At 41.9% G+C, this 14244-nt stretch overlaps 1 protein-coding gene across 4 annotated transcripts in view; it reads right to left on the reverse strand.

The window, feature by feature from the left end:
- Window positions 1–14244, reverse strand: part of LOC120030175 (EH domain-binding protein 1-like protein 1) — a 64522-nt gene that overhangs the window by 48997 nt on the left and 1281 nt on the right. For all 4 annotated transcript variants that reach the window (XM_038975520.1, XM_038975519.1, XM_038975521.1 and 1 more), the window contains exons 2-5: window positions 5893–5950; window positions 5408–5503; window positions 5239–5292; window positions 4833–5014 (exon numbers count right to left, since the gene is read on the reverse strand). In XM_038975520.1, the coding sequence (XP_038831448.1) occupies window positions 4833–5014; window positions 5239–5292; window positions 5408–5503; window positions 5893–5950 (390 nt within the window). The remainder of the gene's footprint in view (window positions 1–4832; window positions 5015–5238; window positions 5293–5407; window positions 5504–5892; window positions 5951–14244) is intronic.

The raw sequence follows: 14244 nt of genomic DNA on the forward strand, positions 1-14244 counted from the left end.
TATTGCCTGCTAACCTGGCTCGTTGCGAACTCTGTTAAGACTATTTCTTCCTAACAAAGACAGCCAACTTCGCCAAATGGGGGATGATTTAACAAAAGCGCATTTGCGAAAAAAGCACAATCGTTGCACGACTGTACCTAACCATAAACATCAATGCCTTTCTTAAAATCAATACACAGAAGTACATATTTTTAAACCTGCATATTTTGCTAAATGAAATCCAGGTTAGCAGGCAATATTAACCAGGTGAAATTGTGTCACTTCTCTTGCGTTCATTGAACGCAGAGTCAGGGTATATGCAACCGTTTGGGCCGCCTAATTTGCCAGAATTTTACGTAATTATGACATAACATTGAAGGTTGTGCAATGTAACAGGAATATTTAGACTTATGGATGCCACCCGTTAGATAAAATACGGAACGGTTCCGTATTTCACTGAAAGAATAAACGTCTTGTTTTCGAGATGATAGTTTCCAGATTCGACCATATTAATGACCTAAGGCTCGTATTTCTGTGTGTTATTATGTTATAACTAAGTCTATGATTTGATAGAGCAGTCTGACTGAGCGATGGTAGGCTCGTTTTTTTGGTCCTCCAATAATCGGTATCGGTATCGGCATTGAAAAATTATAATCGGTCGACCTCTAATTTCAAGGCCTTCCTTCAAACTCAGTGCATCTTCGCTTGACATCATGGGAAAATCAAAAGAAATCAGCCAAGACCTCAGAAAAAAAATTGGAAACCTCCACAAGTCTCGTTCATCCTTGGGAGCAATTTCCAAACGCCTGAAGGTACCACGTTCATCTGTACAAACAATAGTATGCAATTATAAACACCATGGGACCACGCAGCCGTCATACCGCTCAGGAAGGAGACGCGTTCTGTCTCCTAGAGATGAACGTACTTTGGTGTGAAAATTGCAAATCAATCCCAGAACAACAGCAAAAGACCTTGTGAAGATGCTGGAGGAAACAGGTACAAAAAAAAGTATCTATATCCACAGTAAAACGAGTCCTATATCGACATAAACTGAAAGACCGCTCAGCAAGGAAGAAGCCATTGCTCCAAAACCGCCATAAAAAAGCCAGACTACGGTTTGCAACTGCACATGGGGACAATGATTGTACTTTTTGTAGAAATGTCCTCTGGTCTGATGAAACAAAAATAGAACTGTTTGGCCATAATGAATATCGTTATGTTTGGAGGAAAAAGGGGGAGGCTTGCAAGCCTAAGAACACCATCCCAACCGTGAAGCACGGGGGTAGCAGCATCATGTTGTGGGGTGCTTTGCTGCAGGAGGGACTGGTGCACTTCACAAAATAGATGGCATCATGAGGTTGGAAAATTATGTGGATATATTGAAGCAACATCTCAAGACATCAGTCAGGAAGTTAAAGCTTGATCGCAAATGGGTCTTCCAAATGGACAGTGACCCCAAGCATACTTCCAAAGTTGTGGCAAAATGGCTTAAGGACAACAAAGTCAAGGTACTGGAGTGGCCATCACAAAGCCCTGACCTCAATCCTATAGAACATTTGTGGGCATAACTGAAAAAGCATGTGCGAGCAAGAAGGCCTACAAACCTGACTCGGTTACACCAGCTCTGTCAGGAGGTATGGGCCAAAATTCACCCAACTTATTGTGGGAAGCTTGTGGAAGGCTACCTGAAAGGTTTGACCCAAGTTAAACAATTTAAAGGCAATGCTACCAAATACTAATTGAGTGAACGTAAACTTCTGACCCACTGGGAATGTGATGAAAGAAATAAAACCTTAAATAAATAATTCTCTCTACTATTATTCTGACATTTCACATTCTTAAAATAAAGTGGCGATCCTATCTGACCTAAGACAGGGAATTTTTACTCTGATTAAATGTCAGGAATTGTGAAAAACTGAGTTTAAATGTATTTGGCTAAGGTGTATGTAAACTTCCGACTTCAACTGTGTGTATATATATATATATATTTATATATTTATACAGTACCAGTCAAAAGTTTGTACACACCTACTCATTCAAGGGTTTGTCTTTATTTTTACTATTTTCTACTTTGTAGAATAATTATTTTTATTGGCCTGTCTGAGATATGGCTATTTCTTTGCATCTATTTAATGAAGCTGCCAGTTGAGGACTTGTGAGGTGTCTGTTTCTCAAACTAGACACTCTAATGTACTTGTCCTCTTGCTCAGTTGTGCATCGGGACCTCCCACTCCTCTTTCTATTCTGGTTAGAGCCAGTTTGAGCTGTTCTGTGAAGGGAGTGATACACAGCGTTGTACGATATCTTTAGTTTCTTGGCAATTTCTCGCATGGAATAGCCTTCATTTCTCAGAACAAGAATAGACTGACGCGTTTCAGAAGAAAGTGCTTTGTTTCTGGCCATTTTGAGCCTGTAATCGAACCCACAAATGCTGATGCTCCAGATACTCAACTAGTCGAAATAAGGACAGTTTTATTGCTTCTTTAATCAGCACAACCGTTTTAAGCTGTGCTAACATAATTGCAAAAGGGTTTTCTAATGATCAATTAGCCTTTTAAAATAATCAACTTGGATTAGGTAACACAATGTGCCATTGGAACACAGGGTGATGGTTGCTGATAATGGCCCTGTGTACGTCTGTGTAGATATTCCATTAAACATCAGCCGTTTCACCAGCTACAATAGTAATTTACAACATTAACAATGTCTACACTGTATTTCTGATCAATTTGATGTTATTTTAATGGACAAAAATGTTGATTTTCTTTCAAAACAAGGACATTTCTAAGTGACCCCAAACTTATGAACGGTAGTGTATACAGTGGCAAGAAAAAGTATGTGAACCCTTTGGAAATACCTGGATTTCAAAAAAAAAAAAAAAAAAAGCAATGGGGTAAAAGGGGGTTGTGAAATGGGGTAAAAGAACACATTGCGGTTACAATGAGTGTCTACAACAACAAAAAAAGAAATTCAGCTAGAGGAATGCATAATGAGATCCTATAGGCTACAGGTAAAACGTTTATAAAATCCCAAGATGGAAAGAAAAAGATGGGCTATGTACCCATACACACTTTACTGGTCATTGGTCATCCAATTTGTTCTGATCTTCATCTAGGTCACAACAATAGACAAACAGTCTGCTTAAACTAATTACACACAAACAATTATATGTTTTCATGTCTTTATTGAACACACAGTTTAAACAATCATAGTGCAGGGTGGAAAAAGTATAATAACTGGTTGACCCTCCTTTGGCAGCAATAACCTCAACCAAACGTTTTCTGTAGTTGCGTATCAGACCTGCACAACGGTCAGGAGGAATTTTGGACCATTCCTCTTTACAAAGGTCAGCAATACTCTTGGGATGTCTGGTGTGGACTGCTCTCTTGAGGTCATGCCACACCATCTCAATCGAGTTGAGGTCAGGACTCTGACTGGGCCACTCCAGAAGGCGTATTTTCTTCTGTTGAAGCCATTCTGTTGTTGATTTACTTCTGTGTTTTGGGTCGTTGTCCTGTTGCGTCACCCAACTCCTGTTGAGCTTCAATTGGTGGACAGATAGCCTAACATTCTCCTGCAAAATGTCTTGATAAACTTGGGAATTCATTTTCCCGTTGATGATAGCAAGCTGTCCAGGCCCTGAGGAAGCAAAGCAGCCCCAAACCATGATGCTCCCTCCACCATACTTTACAGTTGGGATGAAGTTTTGATGTTTTTTCTTTTTTCTCCTCACATAGTGTTGTGTGTTCCTTCCAAACAACGCAACTGTAGTTTCATCTGTCCACAGAATATTTTGCCAGTAGTGCTGTGGAACATCCAGGTGCACATTTTCAAACTTCAGACGTGCAGCAATGTTTTTTTAGGACAGCAGTGACTTCTTCCGTGGTGTCCTCCCATGAACACCCTTCTTGTTTAGTGTTTAACGTATCGTAGACTCGTCAACAGAGATGTTAGCAGGTTCCAGAGATTTATTTAAGTCTTTAGCTGACACTCTAGGATGCTTCTTAACCTCATTGAGCATTTTGCGCTGTGCTCTTGCAGTCATCTTTGCAGGACGGCCACTCCTAGGGAGAGTAGCAACAGTGCTGAACTTTCTCCATTTATAGACAATTTCTCTTACCATGGACTGATGAATATCAAGGCTTGTAGAGATACTTTTGTAACCCTTTCCAGCTTTATGCAAGTCAACAATTCTTAATCTTAAGTCTTCGGAGATCTCTTTTGTTCGAGGCATGGTTCACATCAGGCAAAGCTTCTTGTGAATAGCAAACTCAAATTTTGTGAGTGTTTTTATTAGGGCAAGGCAGCTCTAACTAACATCTCCAATCTTGTTTCATTGACTGGATTCCAGGTTAGCTGACTCCTGACTCCAATTAGCTTTTGGAGAAGTCATTAGCCTAGGGGATCACATACTTTTTCAAACCTACACTGTGAATGTTTAAATGATGTATTCAATATAGACAAGAAAATACAATAGTTTGTGTGTTATTAGTTTGTCTATTGTTGTGACTTAGTTGAAGATTTGATGAATCAAATTTGATGTCCAATTTATGCAGAAATCCAGTCCAGCTCGTTAATAATCACTAGACAGTCAAGGAGCATTGAAAATTCCCAAAACGATGGATAGAGGACAATTCTTTGCAAATTTTAACGGCAAAATCTGTGAGGCCCTCCTGACCTCGTGGTTGAAGACGAAATGCGCCCCCCTCCCCCGGGGCAAAATAAGTTAGACACCCCTGTTTTAGTACCTCAACCTCTCTCTTCTTGACATAAGGCTATTTAAAGGTTTACCATATTATCTACTTATGGTAATCCTATGATAAACTTCACTGATTAAATAAATGGTGACTCACGTGGCCTTGCCCTCTTTGAGGAAGACGCAGGTCAAGGTCAGTTTGAGCGTGGCCTCCACCACCTTCACCGACAGAGGCTTGAGCTTCAGCGTCAGGTCATACTGGGCAGGCGTGGCGCTGGCAAACTTCTTCATGTTGACGTCCACCGATGCCAGCACCTTCCTGTGGCCCTTGTTAGTCTCCTAGAAGGACAACAGACAGGGGTCATTAGCCAATCGTATGTTTTCAAAGTAATGCTGTTTTGAATCCAATATATATCACTTCACAGTATATAAGAGGCTTTAACTCAGGACATTTTTGGGTAGCATGTACTATGTCATCCTTGACAGCTCTGTCAAACTTATTCCACGAATCCGCCTTGACTAAAAATGGAATTCAGAATTGATGGAAACATTCATTCACTCACATTCTCAATGATGAACGTCCAGTCCTTGTCTTCAAATTCGTCTGCAGTCGGGTCCTAAATGAGAGAGATTTTGAGAATAAGGAAACATGTTTTGACAATTCAAATGCTGATTCATCTAAATCATTTCCCAATCATTCACACATATCTTCCTAGGATTGAGATGCCATACCTTGAAAAGTGTGACATTGATGTCCAGGTTTTCGGGCACCTGCCATACCACTGTGCCCCTGTAGGGGTTCTTGATGCCCGGCTGCCATCCATGCAGCTGAGGATGGAAAGCCCAGGTCAGGGAAAGGACCAGAGCATGTGCTGACCATATGCATTTTATATTGAATAAGCCATGTGTATCTCACAGAGTGCTCAATGTTACTAGAAGTTCATGTGATGTGATTAATAAAGCAATTACTGTGATGAATAAAGGCAGATGTATTTATGGCTTAGCTCAAATCTCATACCTATACACTTCTGTATCTAGATGGTTCCATTTCCTCAGACACAAGCAAATCTGACCATTCACCTTACAGGCTACACACCCTCAGATAGGCTACATACCTTTTGTGCCTTCTCAGACTTTATCATGATGACAAGTGTTAGACAAATAGGCCTACACATGCCACTCCTACTTGTTAAATGAAGTAGCTTTCCCCATATTACCTTGGTGCAGTTTCGTCTGTTTCTCCTGGTCCATACTACTCTCAGTTTGTCTGGTTGCCTGTAAGTAGAGAAAGGACAAAACACGGTATACTGTAAGCATTTCTTAATACTGTATACACGTATATAAACACTACATAAGTACATAAGTAGGGACTACAGTGTAGATCAGTGTTTCCATTGATAATGCAGTATTTGGTTAACTAACCCATATAATAGGACCTAAATAGGCCGCTACTGGAGTCTGAGGTATTCTTTACATAGGAAAATGCCGGTATTTAGCATAGGATCATTTACAGGACTGAGCTCTCTGTGTATCCTGTTCCTTCAGGCTATAACATGGCACAGTCATGTTGAATGTAAGCACTTACTATGAACAGTATCAATGCACATACTAATACTGATAAATGCGTTTAGTCCATAGGCTAGGCTGTCTGGAACGTAGCTATATTTTAGAGCCATCAGAAATACATGCCCCCCCCCCCCCCCCCCAATAGAGTGTTGGAATTTAAGAGGCACAAAGATAAAAGCTCAAGACATGACCAGTTGGCCTTCTCTTAAATACAAACAAGCACGCATGCACGCACAAGCACACACACACACACACACACACACTGCTGTGAAAAAAAACAGCCTGGACAAAAACCTACATCTTGTGACTCTGTTCAGTGCGCTGACTAACAGACATCTCAGGGGAAGAGAATGAGCTCCATAATCGGATCAACGTCGACAAATTAACTTCCCTGCTACGGCCTGAGTTCCTCTGGTATGGGAGACATCAGCTGGGGCATGTTCAGTAGGGCATATCGTAGCAAAACGTTTCACAACATTTCTTATTGGACAAGTTCAGATTGTACATCCCCATTTCAAAACGTTTACTCTTACTGAACATGACCCAGCTGGGGCATTTTTTTTTCTTCTTCTGTGTTTACAGTCCTTAGGGCCCTATCAATGGAGGGTGTGGCTCTAGCAACCACCAGGGCATAATACTTCAATTTGTCTCCAGCCTCAGCCAGCTACCTCCTACATGTACGCCACACAAGGAGGGTTGTCACTCAATCTGTTCTAGACTAGAACAGCAATTATGTAATCCTAGAAGTTATTCTATGCAGGGACGTGAAATAGCATTGTATTGTTTACCTTTGCCAACTCCCAACAACAAGAACCAATAGTGAGTGAGCAAGATATTGCTGTTCGTTTACAGTCAGTCCGGCGACTCCGAAAGGTAAACATGCAACAGGCTAATTGCATGTTGAAATGAAACAGAATGCACTGTTACGTCTTGAAGTATGCTAGAATGAACATAGGTACTTAAAAGTCTAGCTGCCCATGAGTAAAACTATACAGTGCCATGAAAAATTATTTGCCCCCTTTCTGACCATCACACTACCACTACCATGCTTGACCGTTGTGTGAGGTCCTTACTGTGGAATGCAGTGTTTGGTTTTTGCCAGACATAACGGGACCTATGTCATCCAAAAAGTTGACTCAAGTTTGTCAAAAAGCACCTGGATGGTCATCAAGATTCCTGGAAGAATGTTCTATGGACAGATGAGTCAAAAGTGGACGTTTTTGGACAACACGGGTCCCGTGATGTCTTGCAAAAACCAAACACTGCATTCCACAGTAATGACCTCATACCAACAAAGGTCCAGCATGGTGGTGGTAGTGTGATAGTTTGGGGATGCTTTGCTGCCTCAGGACCTGGATGACTTGCCATTATTGAAGGAACCATAAATTCTGCTCTGTATCAGAGAATTCTAAAGGAAAATGTCAGGCCATCCGTCTGTGAGCTGGGTCATGCAGCAAGACAATGATCCAAAAACACATAAGCAAGTCTACATCAGAATGTCTGAAAAGCAACACAGTTAAAAGTTTTGGAATGGCCTAGTCAAAGTCCAGACCTAAACCCGATTGAGAAGTTGTGGCAGGACCTGAAACGAGCAGTTCATGCTCGAAAACCCACAAATGTCACTGAGTGGGCCAAAATTCCCCCACAGCGACATTTATTTTACCTTCACTAGGCAATTCAGTTAATAACAAATTCTTATTTACAATGACAGCCTACACCGGCCAAACCTGTGCCAATTGTGCACCACCCTATGGGACTCCCAATCACAGCCGGTTGTGATACAGCCTGGATTCGAACCAGGGTGTCTATAGTGAGACCTCTTGCACTGAGATGCAGTGCCTTAGACCGCTGCACCACTCAGGAGTTTGTACAATACAATACTGAGTGAGACGTGAGAGACTGATCAACAACTACAGGAAGCATTTGGTTGCAACCAGTCGCGTAGGGGGGCAATTACTTTTTCACACAGGTGCATTGGGTGTTGCATAATTTAGTTGATTAAATAAATGAATTGAGTATCGGCATTTAGTGTAATATGTTCACTCAGGTTGCCTTTATCTAATATTAGGGTTTGGTTGAAGATCTGACAAGATTCAGTGTCAAGAAATATGCAAATATTTAGAAAATCTGAAAGGGAGCATATCATTTTTAACAACACTGTATTTCTGTTGGCAGAGGGAAAGAGAATAGAAGACGTATAGAGAGGAGAGAGAGTAAGGGCAGAGTGTGAACAGTCTGACAGGGCCTCTTACTCATGTTGCAGGCCAGTTATAGAAGACGGGAGGATTGAAGAGAAAGGGCACAGTGGAAGGGAAGGGGCTGAGGGAAAGTTGGGGTTGGTGGGATGGCACAGAAATAGACCTGTAGAATGGTTGCTCTTAACCATTAGGTAACTGCTGCTTCAGTTCACCCACCGCCAGCCAAATATCAGCCTACCCCATATACCTGCCAGCCACGCGCTCTAGCATAGTTACACACTGCAGTCTACTCTTGACGAACTGCATGGTGCCTGTAGTTCTCTCGAGCCAATATTCTATAAGAGGTGCCGGGTACTCACGCAGTGGACAATTTGAGGTGGCGGTGAGCACCCGGCCCAACTCAAGCACAGATGTGTTGCACAACGGTACCGATTTGTGAAATTACATGAGAGACGTAATGGTCGAAAAGCAACCAGAGCTTGCCACTGACCTGTCATCTAATTGGGTCACTCAACATGCTGATGAAACTGAAACTGTGTTTACATGGGTAGCTATACCAAGAAGTAGCCAAATAACCTTAGTTGTGTGAATGGTTCCACATCATCTTACAGGCTACAGTGTTATAGAAGGGATGTACTGTACTGTACTGTACTCCCGTATTCCATGATGTCGCATGAGGGTATGTTTTTGATCCCACTCCCGGCATGCATTCTCGAGGAAATACATTTGAGAGACTGATGTGCTGTATTTGGAGAATGAACCTTGAACAGATAACGGGCACACATTATTTCTGCAAACTGACCATTAGTGATCAGCCGTTTTGACAATCAGTACGGCCTGGGGGACGGCCTGTCTAGCTGATCCACATTTGACACATTCTTCTTGCCAACTGGGAAAATGGTAACCCCAAACACTATGGTCTGGTTACTGCTATACTCTGTATGTGGACAGACACCAAAAGCACAATGTAACAGGTTTAACATGTCTGATTACAACAAAAACACACTCTGACCTATCAGAGAACTTTGCTGAAGACAGTAGGCCTAAACATAGAATGTGCACAAGACCGACCCTTGTTACAGACCTGGGCTGCTGAGGCTCATTGTGAGAGAATAATGTGATGTGTGGTCTGTGGTTTCATAGCATCACATGATAATATTGCTGAACAAGCAGGGCCACAGTATGCAGCCAAGAGTCAGATCCCCAAAACATACAGACATTTTTTTATTTAACCAGTGAAGAACAAATTCTTCGTTACTAATACAGCATAGGAACAGTGGGTTAACTGCCTTGTTCAGAACAGATGTTCACCTTGTCAGCTCAGGGATTTGATCTAGCAACCTTTCAGTTACTGGCCTAACACTCTAACCACTAGGCTACCTGCCGCCCCTAACAAATAACACTGCTTGTGTTAATTCCATATATCAAACAGTCATAAGTGTCACGTCATCTTCTATGAATAAGAGGTTATTAAACTCGCCAGGCTTGATTGTTATCACATTAGAATTAGACAGTAATTAATGATGTTATCATCAAACTGAATAAGTGTAGGATGGTTCGATAGACTGCCATCCCAAGAACATAGGCCTAACATGCTGATACTAGTGAAGTCGGTGTATACTACTACAATGAGGAGACAGACAGAGAGCTAGGCTAGTCTGCAAGCGAAAGCTCGACGGTTGGAGGAAGTAGGCTACATGCTAGGTGTGAGTAATGCTAATGGAACTCTTAAAGTGACAGAGCCCAGACAGGAACCACAGCACCACTGGCTTTGTGCACATACCATGCATGCATAGGAGCTGACTTAGGTTAAAACCCTGCTCTGTGTGTGTGTGTGTGTGTGTGTGTGTGTGTGTGTGTGTGTGTGTGTGTGTGTGTGTGTGTACGCGCGTCCTCATGAACGCACCGACCGTGCAGAGCAGTCATATGCAGCATTTCATCCGATTCACTGATTGAATCAGCAGAGTGCATCATGCCATCGGTGGGGCTGTAAAACACGCAGCCTCACCAGCCTGACAGTCTGCTTCCACGTGAGCAAACGATTACATGAGTAGATTAGGGTTAGGTTATACTAAGAGATACAGCATCTGCTTAGAATTCTGAATTTTTGGGGGCATCTAAAGCTCATTTGCTACATTTCTACACAATGTAATATGACCCTTTGGTGTCACTTTTATTGTAAATAAGAATAGAATATGTTTCTAAACACTTCTACATTAATGTGGATGCTACCATAATTACATATAATACTGAATGAATCGTGAATAAAGATGAGTGTGAAAGTTACAGATGCACAAAAATCATACCCCCAAGACATGCTAGCCTCTCACAATTACAATAACAGGGGAGGTTAGCATTATATATCATACCCCAAAGACATGCTAACCTCTCACCATTACAATAACAGGGGAGGTTAGCATTATATATCATACCCCAAAGACATGCTAACCTCTCACCATTACAATAACAGGGGAGGTTAGCATTATCTATCATACCCCAAAGACATGCTAACCTCTCACCATTACAATAACAGGGGAGGTTAGCTTTTCTTTGGGGTATGATATTTGTGCATCTGTAACTTTCTCACTCATCATTATTCACAAATTCATTCAGGATTATCCGTAATCACGGTAGCATCAACACTAATGTAGAAATGCTTAGAGACATTCTATTCTTATTTACATTAAAAGAGACTCCAAAATGACACAATACATTTACCATTCAATTCTATTGGGCATAAAATAATAAGAAACACAACCAAAACAAACAGCAAATGCATCCAAACAAATTTGTAGAGTCATTGCGTGCTATGAATGTTGGACCAAATACTTAACTTTTTACTACTTTAATAAACATACAAGTGAAGTTGTCCCAACACTTTTGCTCCCCTAAAATGGGGGGACTATATACAAAAAGTGCAGTAATTTCTAAACGGTTCACCTGACATGGATGAAAATACCCTAAGATTAAAGCGGACAGTCTGTACTTTAACTTCAAAGTCATTGTTTGATTTCCAAACCAAACTTTAGGAGTATAGAGACAAAAGAAAATATGCTTCACTGTCCCAATAATTACGGAGGGCGCTGTAATTCATGTCATAGGACTAATAGGGCTGTAGAGCTCTTTTTACTTGACACAATACAGCTGGATCGCCCCGTCCTGCCCCTAGGGGTCCACCGCCCTGCAGCGCCCCGACCCAACACACCACACTCAGCTTTAGGATCTTAGTAAAACATTTATTATTGGTTTCAGGTGTTAGGCCAAGGCCAGAGTGACAACCAATAGTACGGCAGAACCCCAGGGCCAGGACTGAGCAGCCCAGCAGCTAGGGATTGCCTAAATAGGTATCTCCCCTGAAGTTGGAATGTTTTCACGACAGACTCCTTTTGTTGTACAGTATTCCACAAAGGCATCCAGACCTTATGAAAGTTGCACAGTATACCCTTAAATCTTGTAATAAATCAAATCTAGCGATACATCACTTGACATTTCTGCTATCCATTGTGACATTGTGGGAAGATAACCAACCTTCCAATTTAACGGCAACGCATTTCTTAGCCACTATAAATGCTAGGTGACAGTTTCTCCTGATGACAGCCTCCAGTAAGACCATAGTCTTTGCCAGAATTCAGCCAGCCTTCACAAGACCATAACATATACAAATATGTCGCCTTTTGTGTTTTAAACCTCCAGCAGAGGAATAACCTTTCTGAGTGCATGATATTCAGTTCCACTGGCATAATAGTATGCTCTATGGATGGTCTTGCACTGCAGTAATTTACGTCTGAGATGATATGAACATGGCTGGGTATTCAAACACATCTGTATCCATTCATCATCAACAATACCGTCTCCCAGGTCCTTCTCACATTTTTGTTTGGCACGTCTTGTGTCATCGGGAAAAGATGCTATCAACCCTTGACACAGTTCGGAAATCAACTTTAGGGGTCAGACTGCCTTTAAATAGTTCCAATCTTTGAAGATTCTGGCTTGTCCAGTTTTTGCCGCACAGAGAGAATAAAGAGTTGCATTTCAGTGCCGTCACAGACTGGTCATCCCTGGTTGCCTGACCCTGCTGTCACCATCTGATGCTGCTCAGATGAAGCATGACAAAAGATTACCTTGGTGTACATTTATACATTGTATTATCCAAGAAGAGAATCAATGGTTCAATAATGGAAATGACCATTATTCCCAGATCCCAGACTGTAGTCTACCCATCAACTCAAGATGTGACTTTGTATCCATTCACTGATTCTTATAATATACTGCAAAATTCACCTGAGCGCCGTGGACTGGTCTTCCCTGGCTGTCTGACCCTGTCACCATCCGATCCTGCTAAGACATGATGAGCATAGTGATGTACACCATAACAGCCTGTAGAGCTGTTTATACCGTGTCAGTGTGAAAAGTAGGGAATCACCTAGGGAAACTGACAGATAAATAACGTTACATTGCTATATTGACTCTAATTTAAAAAAAACTCACATTGCGCTGTCAAAAAACGAATAATATCGGTCTTCAATCGCTTGGCTGCTGGTTGCATCATTTGATGCAGGTCTATTGAGCCAAAAATAATAGCTAAAGTTAGTGAGCTAGCTAGCTAACATTAGCCAACTTTTGGCTCTCTCTAATGGTAGCTACATCATCTGGCGAAAACTAGCCAAGTTCATTTACTTCTGTTGAAACAGGACAAAACATTTCCATACACACAACAGCTGTTAGATACTGCTACCTGACAGATAGCTAGAGACTAGAGCTGAACTGGCTGGGGTAGATACTAACTAGCTAACGTTAGCTAGCTAGTTCATTCACTTCAGACAGAAATCCAATTGAGAAGGGATGAAACATTAGCTAACGTTACATGTCAGTTACACTACTAGCTCAGCACTGGGAATCTTTTTTTTCTTCCAAACAGCAGTTACCTTGCCAGCTACATCAGTCAAATAAAGAGTAGCCAGTTTCTGCTCTGCTTGCTTTTACAACTCGGAGAAAAAGCATAACACACACAGACAACAGCTGCCTCTGTTTGCATGCTCTGTGGTGTCCGAGCGGTCCTAAATCCAGCCGGCTGAAACCGCCAAACAGCCTACCCGACCGCACCGAGGCATCCGCATGGTCCTAAAGCACACCGTTGCCACTTTTTGTATCACAGAGCAATGATGAAACTGGGGGGGACAAAAATACAATTTCAGAATGTGGGGGGGTCATGTCCCCCCTGACCCCAGTGAAAGTTGCGCCCTTGAAATACCGTACCGTACAGTTGTACACACAGACTATATTGTCTATAATTACGAGAACTCCTGGAGCTAAGGCAACATGCCGGTCTAAAATAGGCCTATATAAAAGGTAAAACTACTTAAATAATAAATGGAGATTAAGTTCAATAAACACACTCCTCTGAATTTGGACAACTGGCCCAGTTAGAACAGAGAGGACACACAGAAAGCCAAAGTGGAATAGTGTAAAAGAAACACAGCCCATCTGCTGTTGTATAATGTGACCTTTGGGGAAAAGGACACCCATATTAACTCTATACTGCATGGAACAAGAATGTGCACACTCACACACCTGACCATTGAGAGAGGTCTTTCAGCACTGCAGCATACCACCCAGCGTCCCACTGCTGGCTTGCTTCTGAAGCTAAGCAGGGTTGGTCCCTGGATGGAAGACCAGATACTACTGGTAGTGCTGTTTGAGGGCCAGTAGGAGGCACCCTTTCCTCTGGTCTGAAAAAAATACCCCAGGGTAGAGATTGGGGACATTGCCCGGTGTAGGTTGTTGTCTTTCTGATGGGATGGTGTC

The sequence above is a fragment of the Salvelinus namaycush genome, chromosome 36 (assembly GCF_016432855.1).
Source record: "Salvelinus namaycush isolate Seneca chromosome 36, SaNama_1.0, whole genome shotgun sequence".
Lineage (NCBI taxonomy): Eukaryota > Metazoa > Chordata > Actinopteri > Salmoniformes > Salmonidae > Salvelinus > Salvelinus namaycush.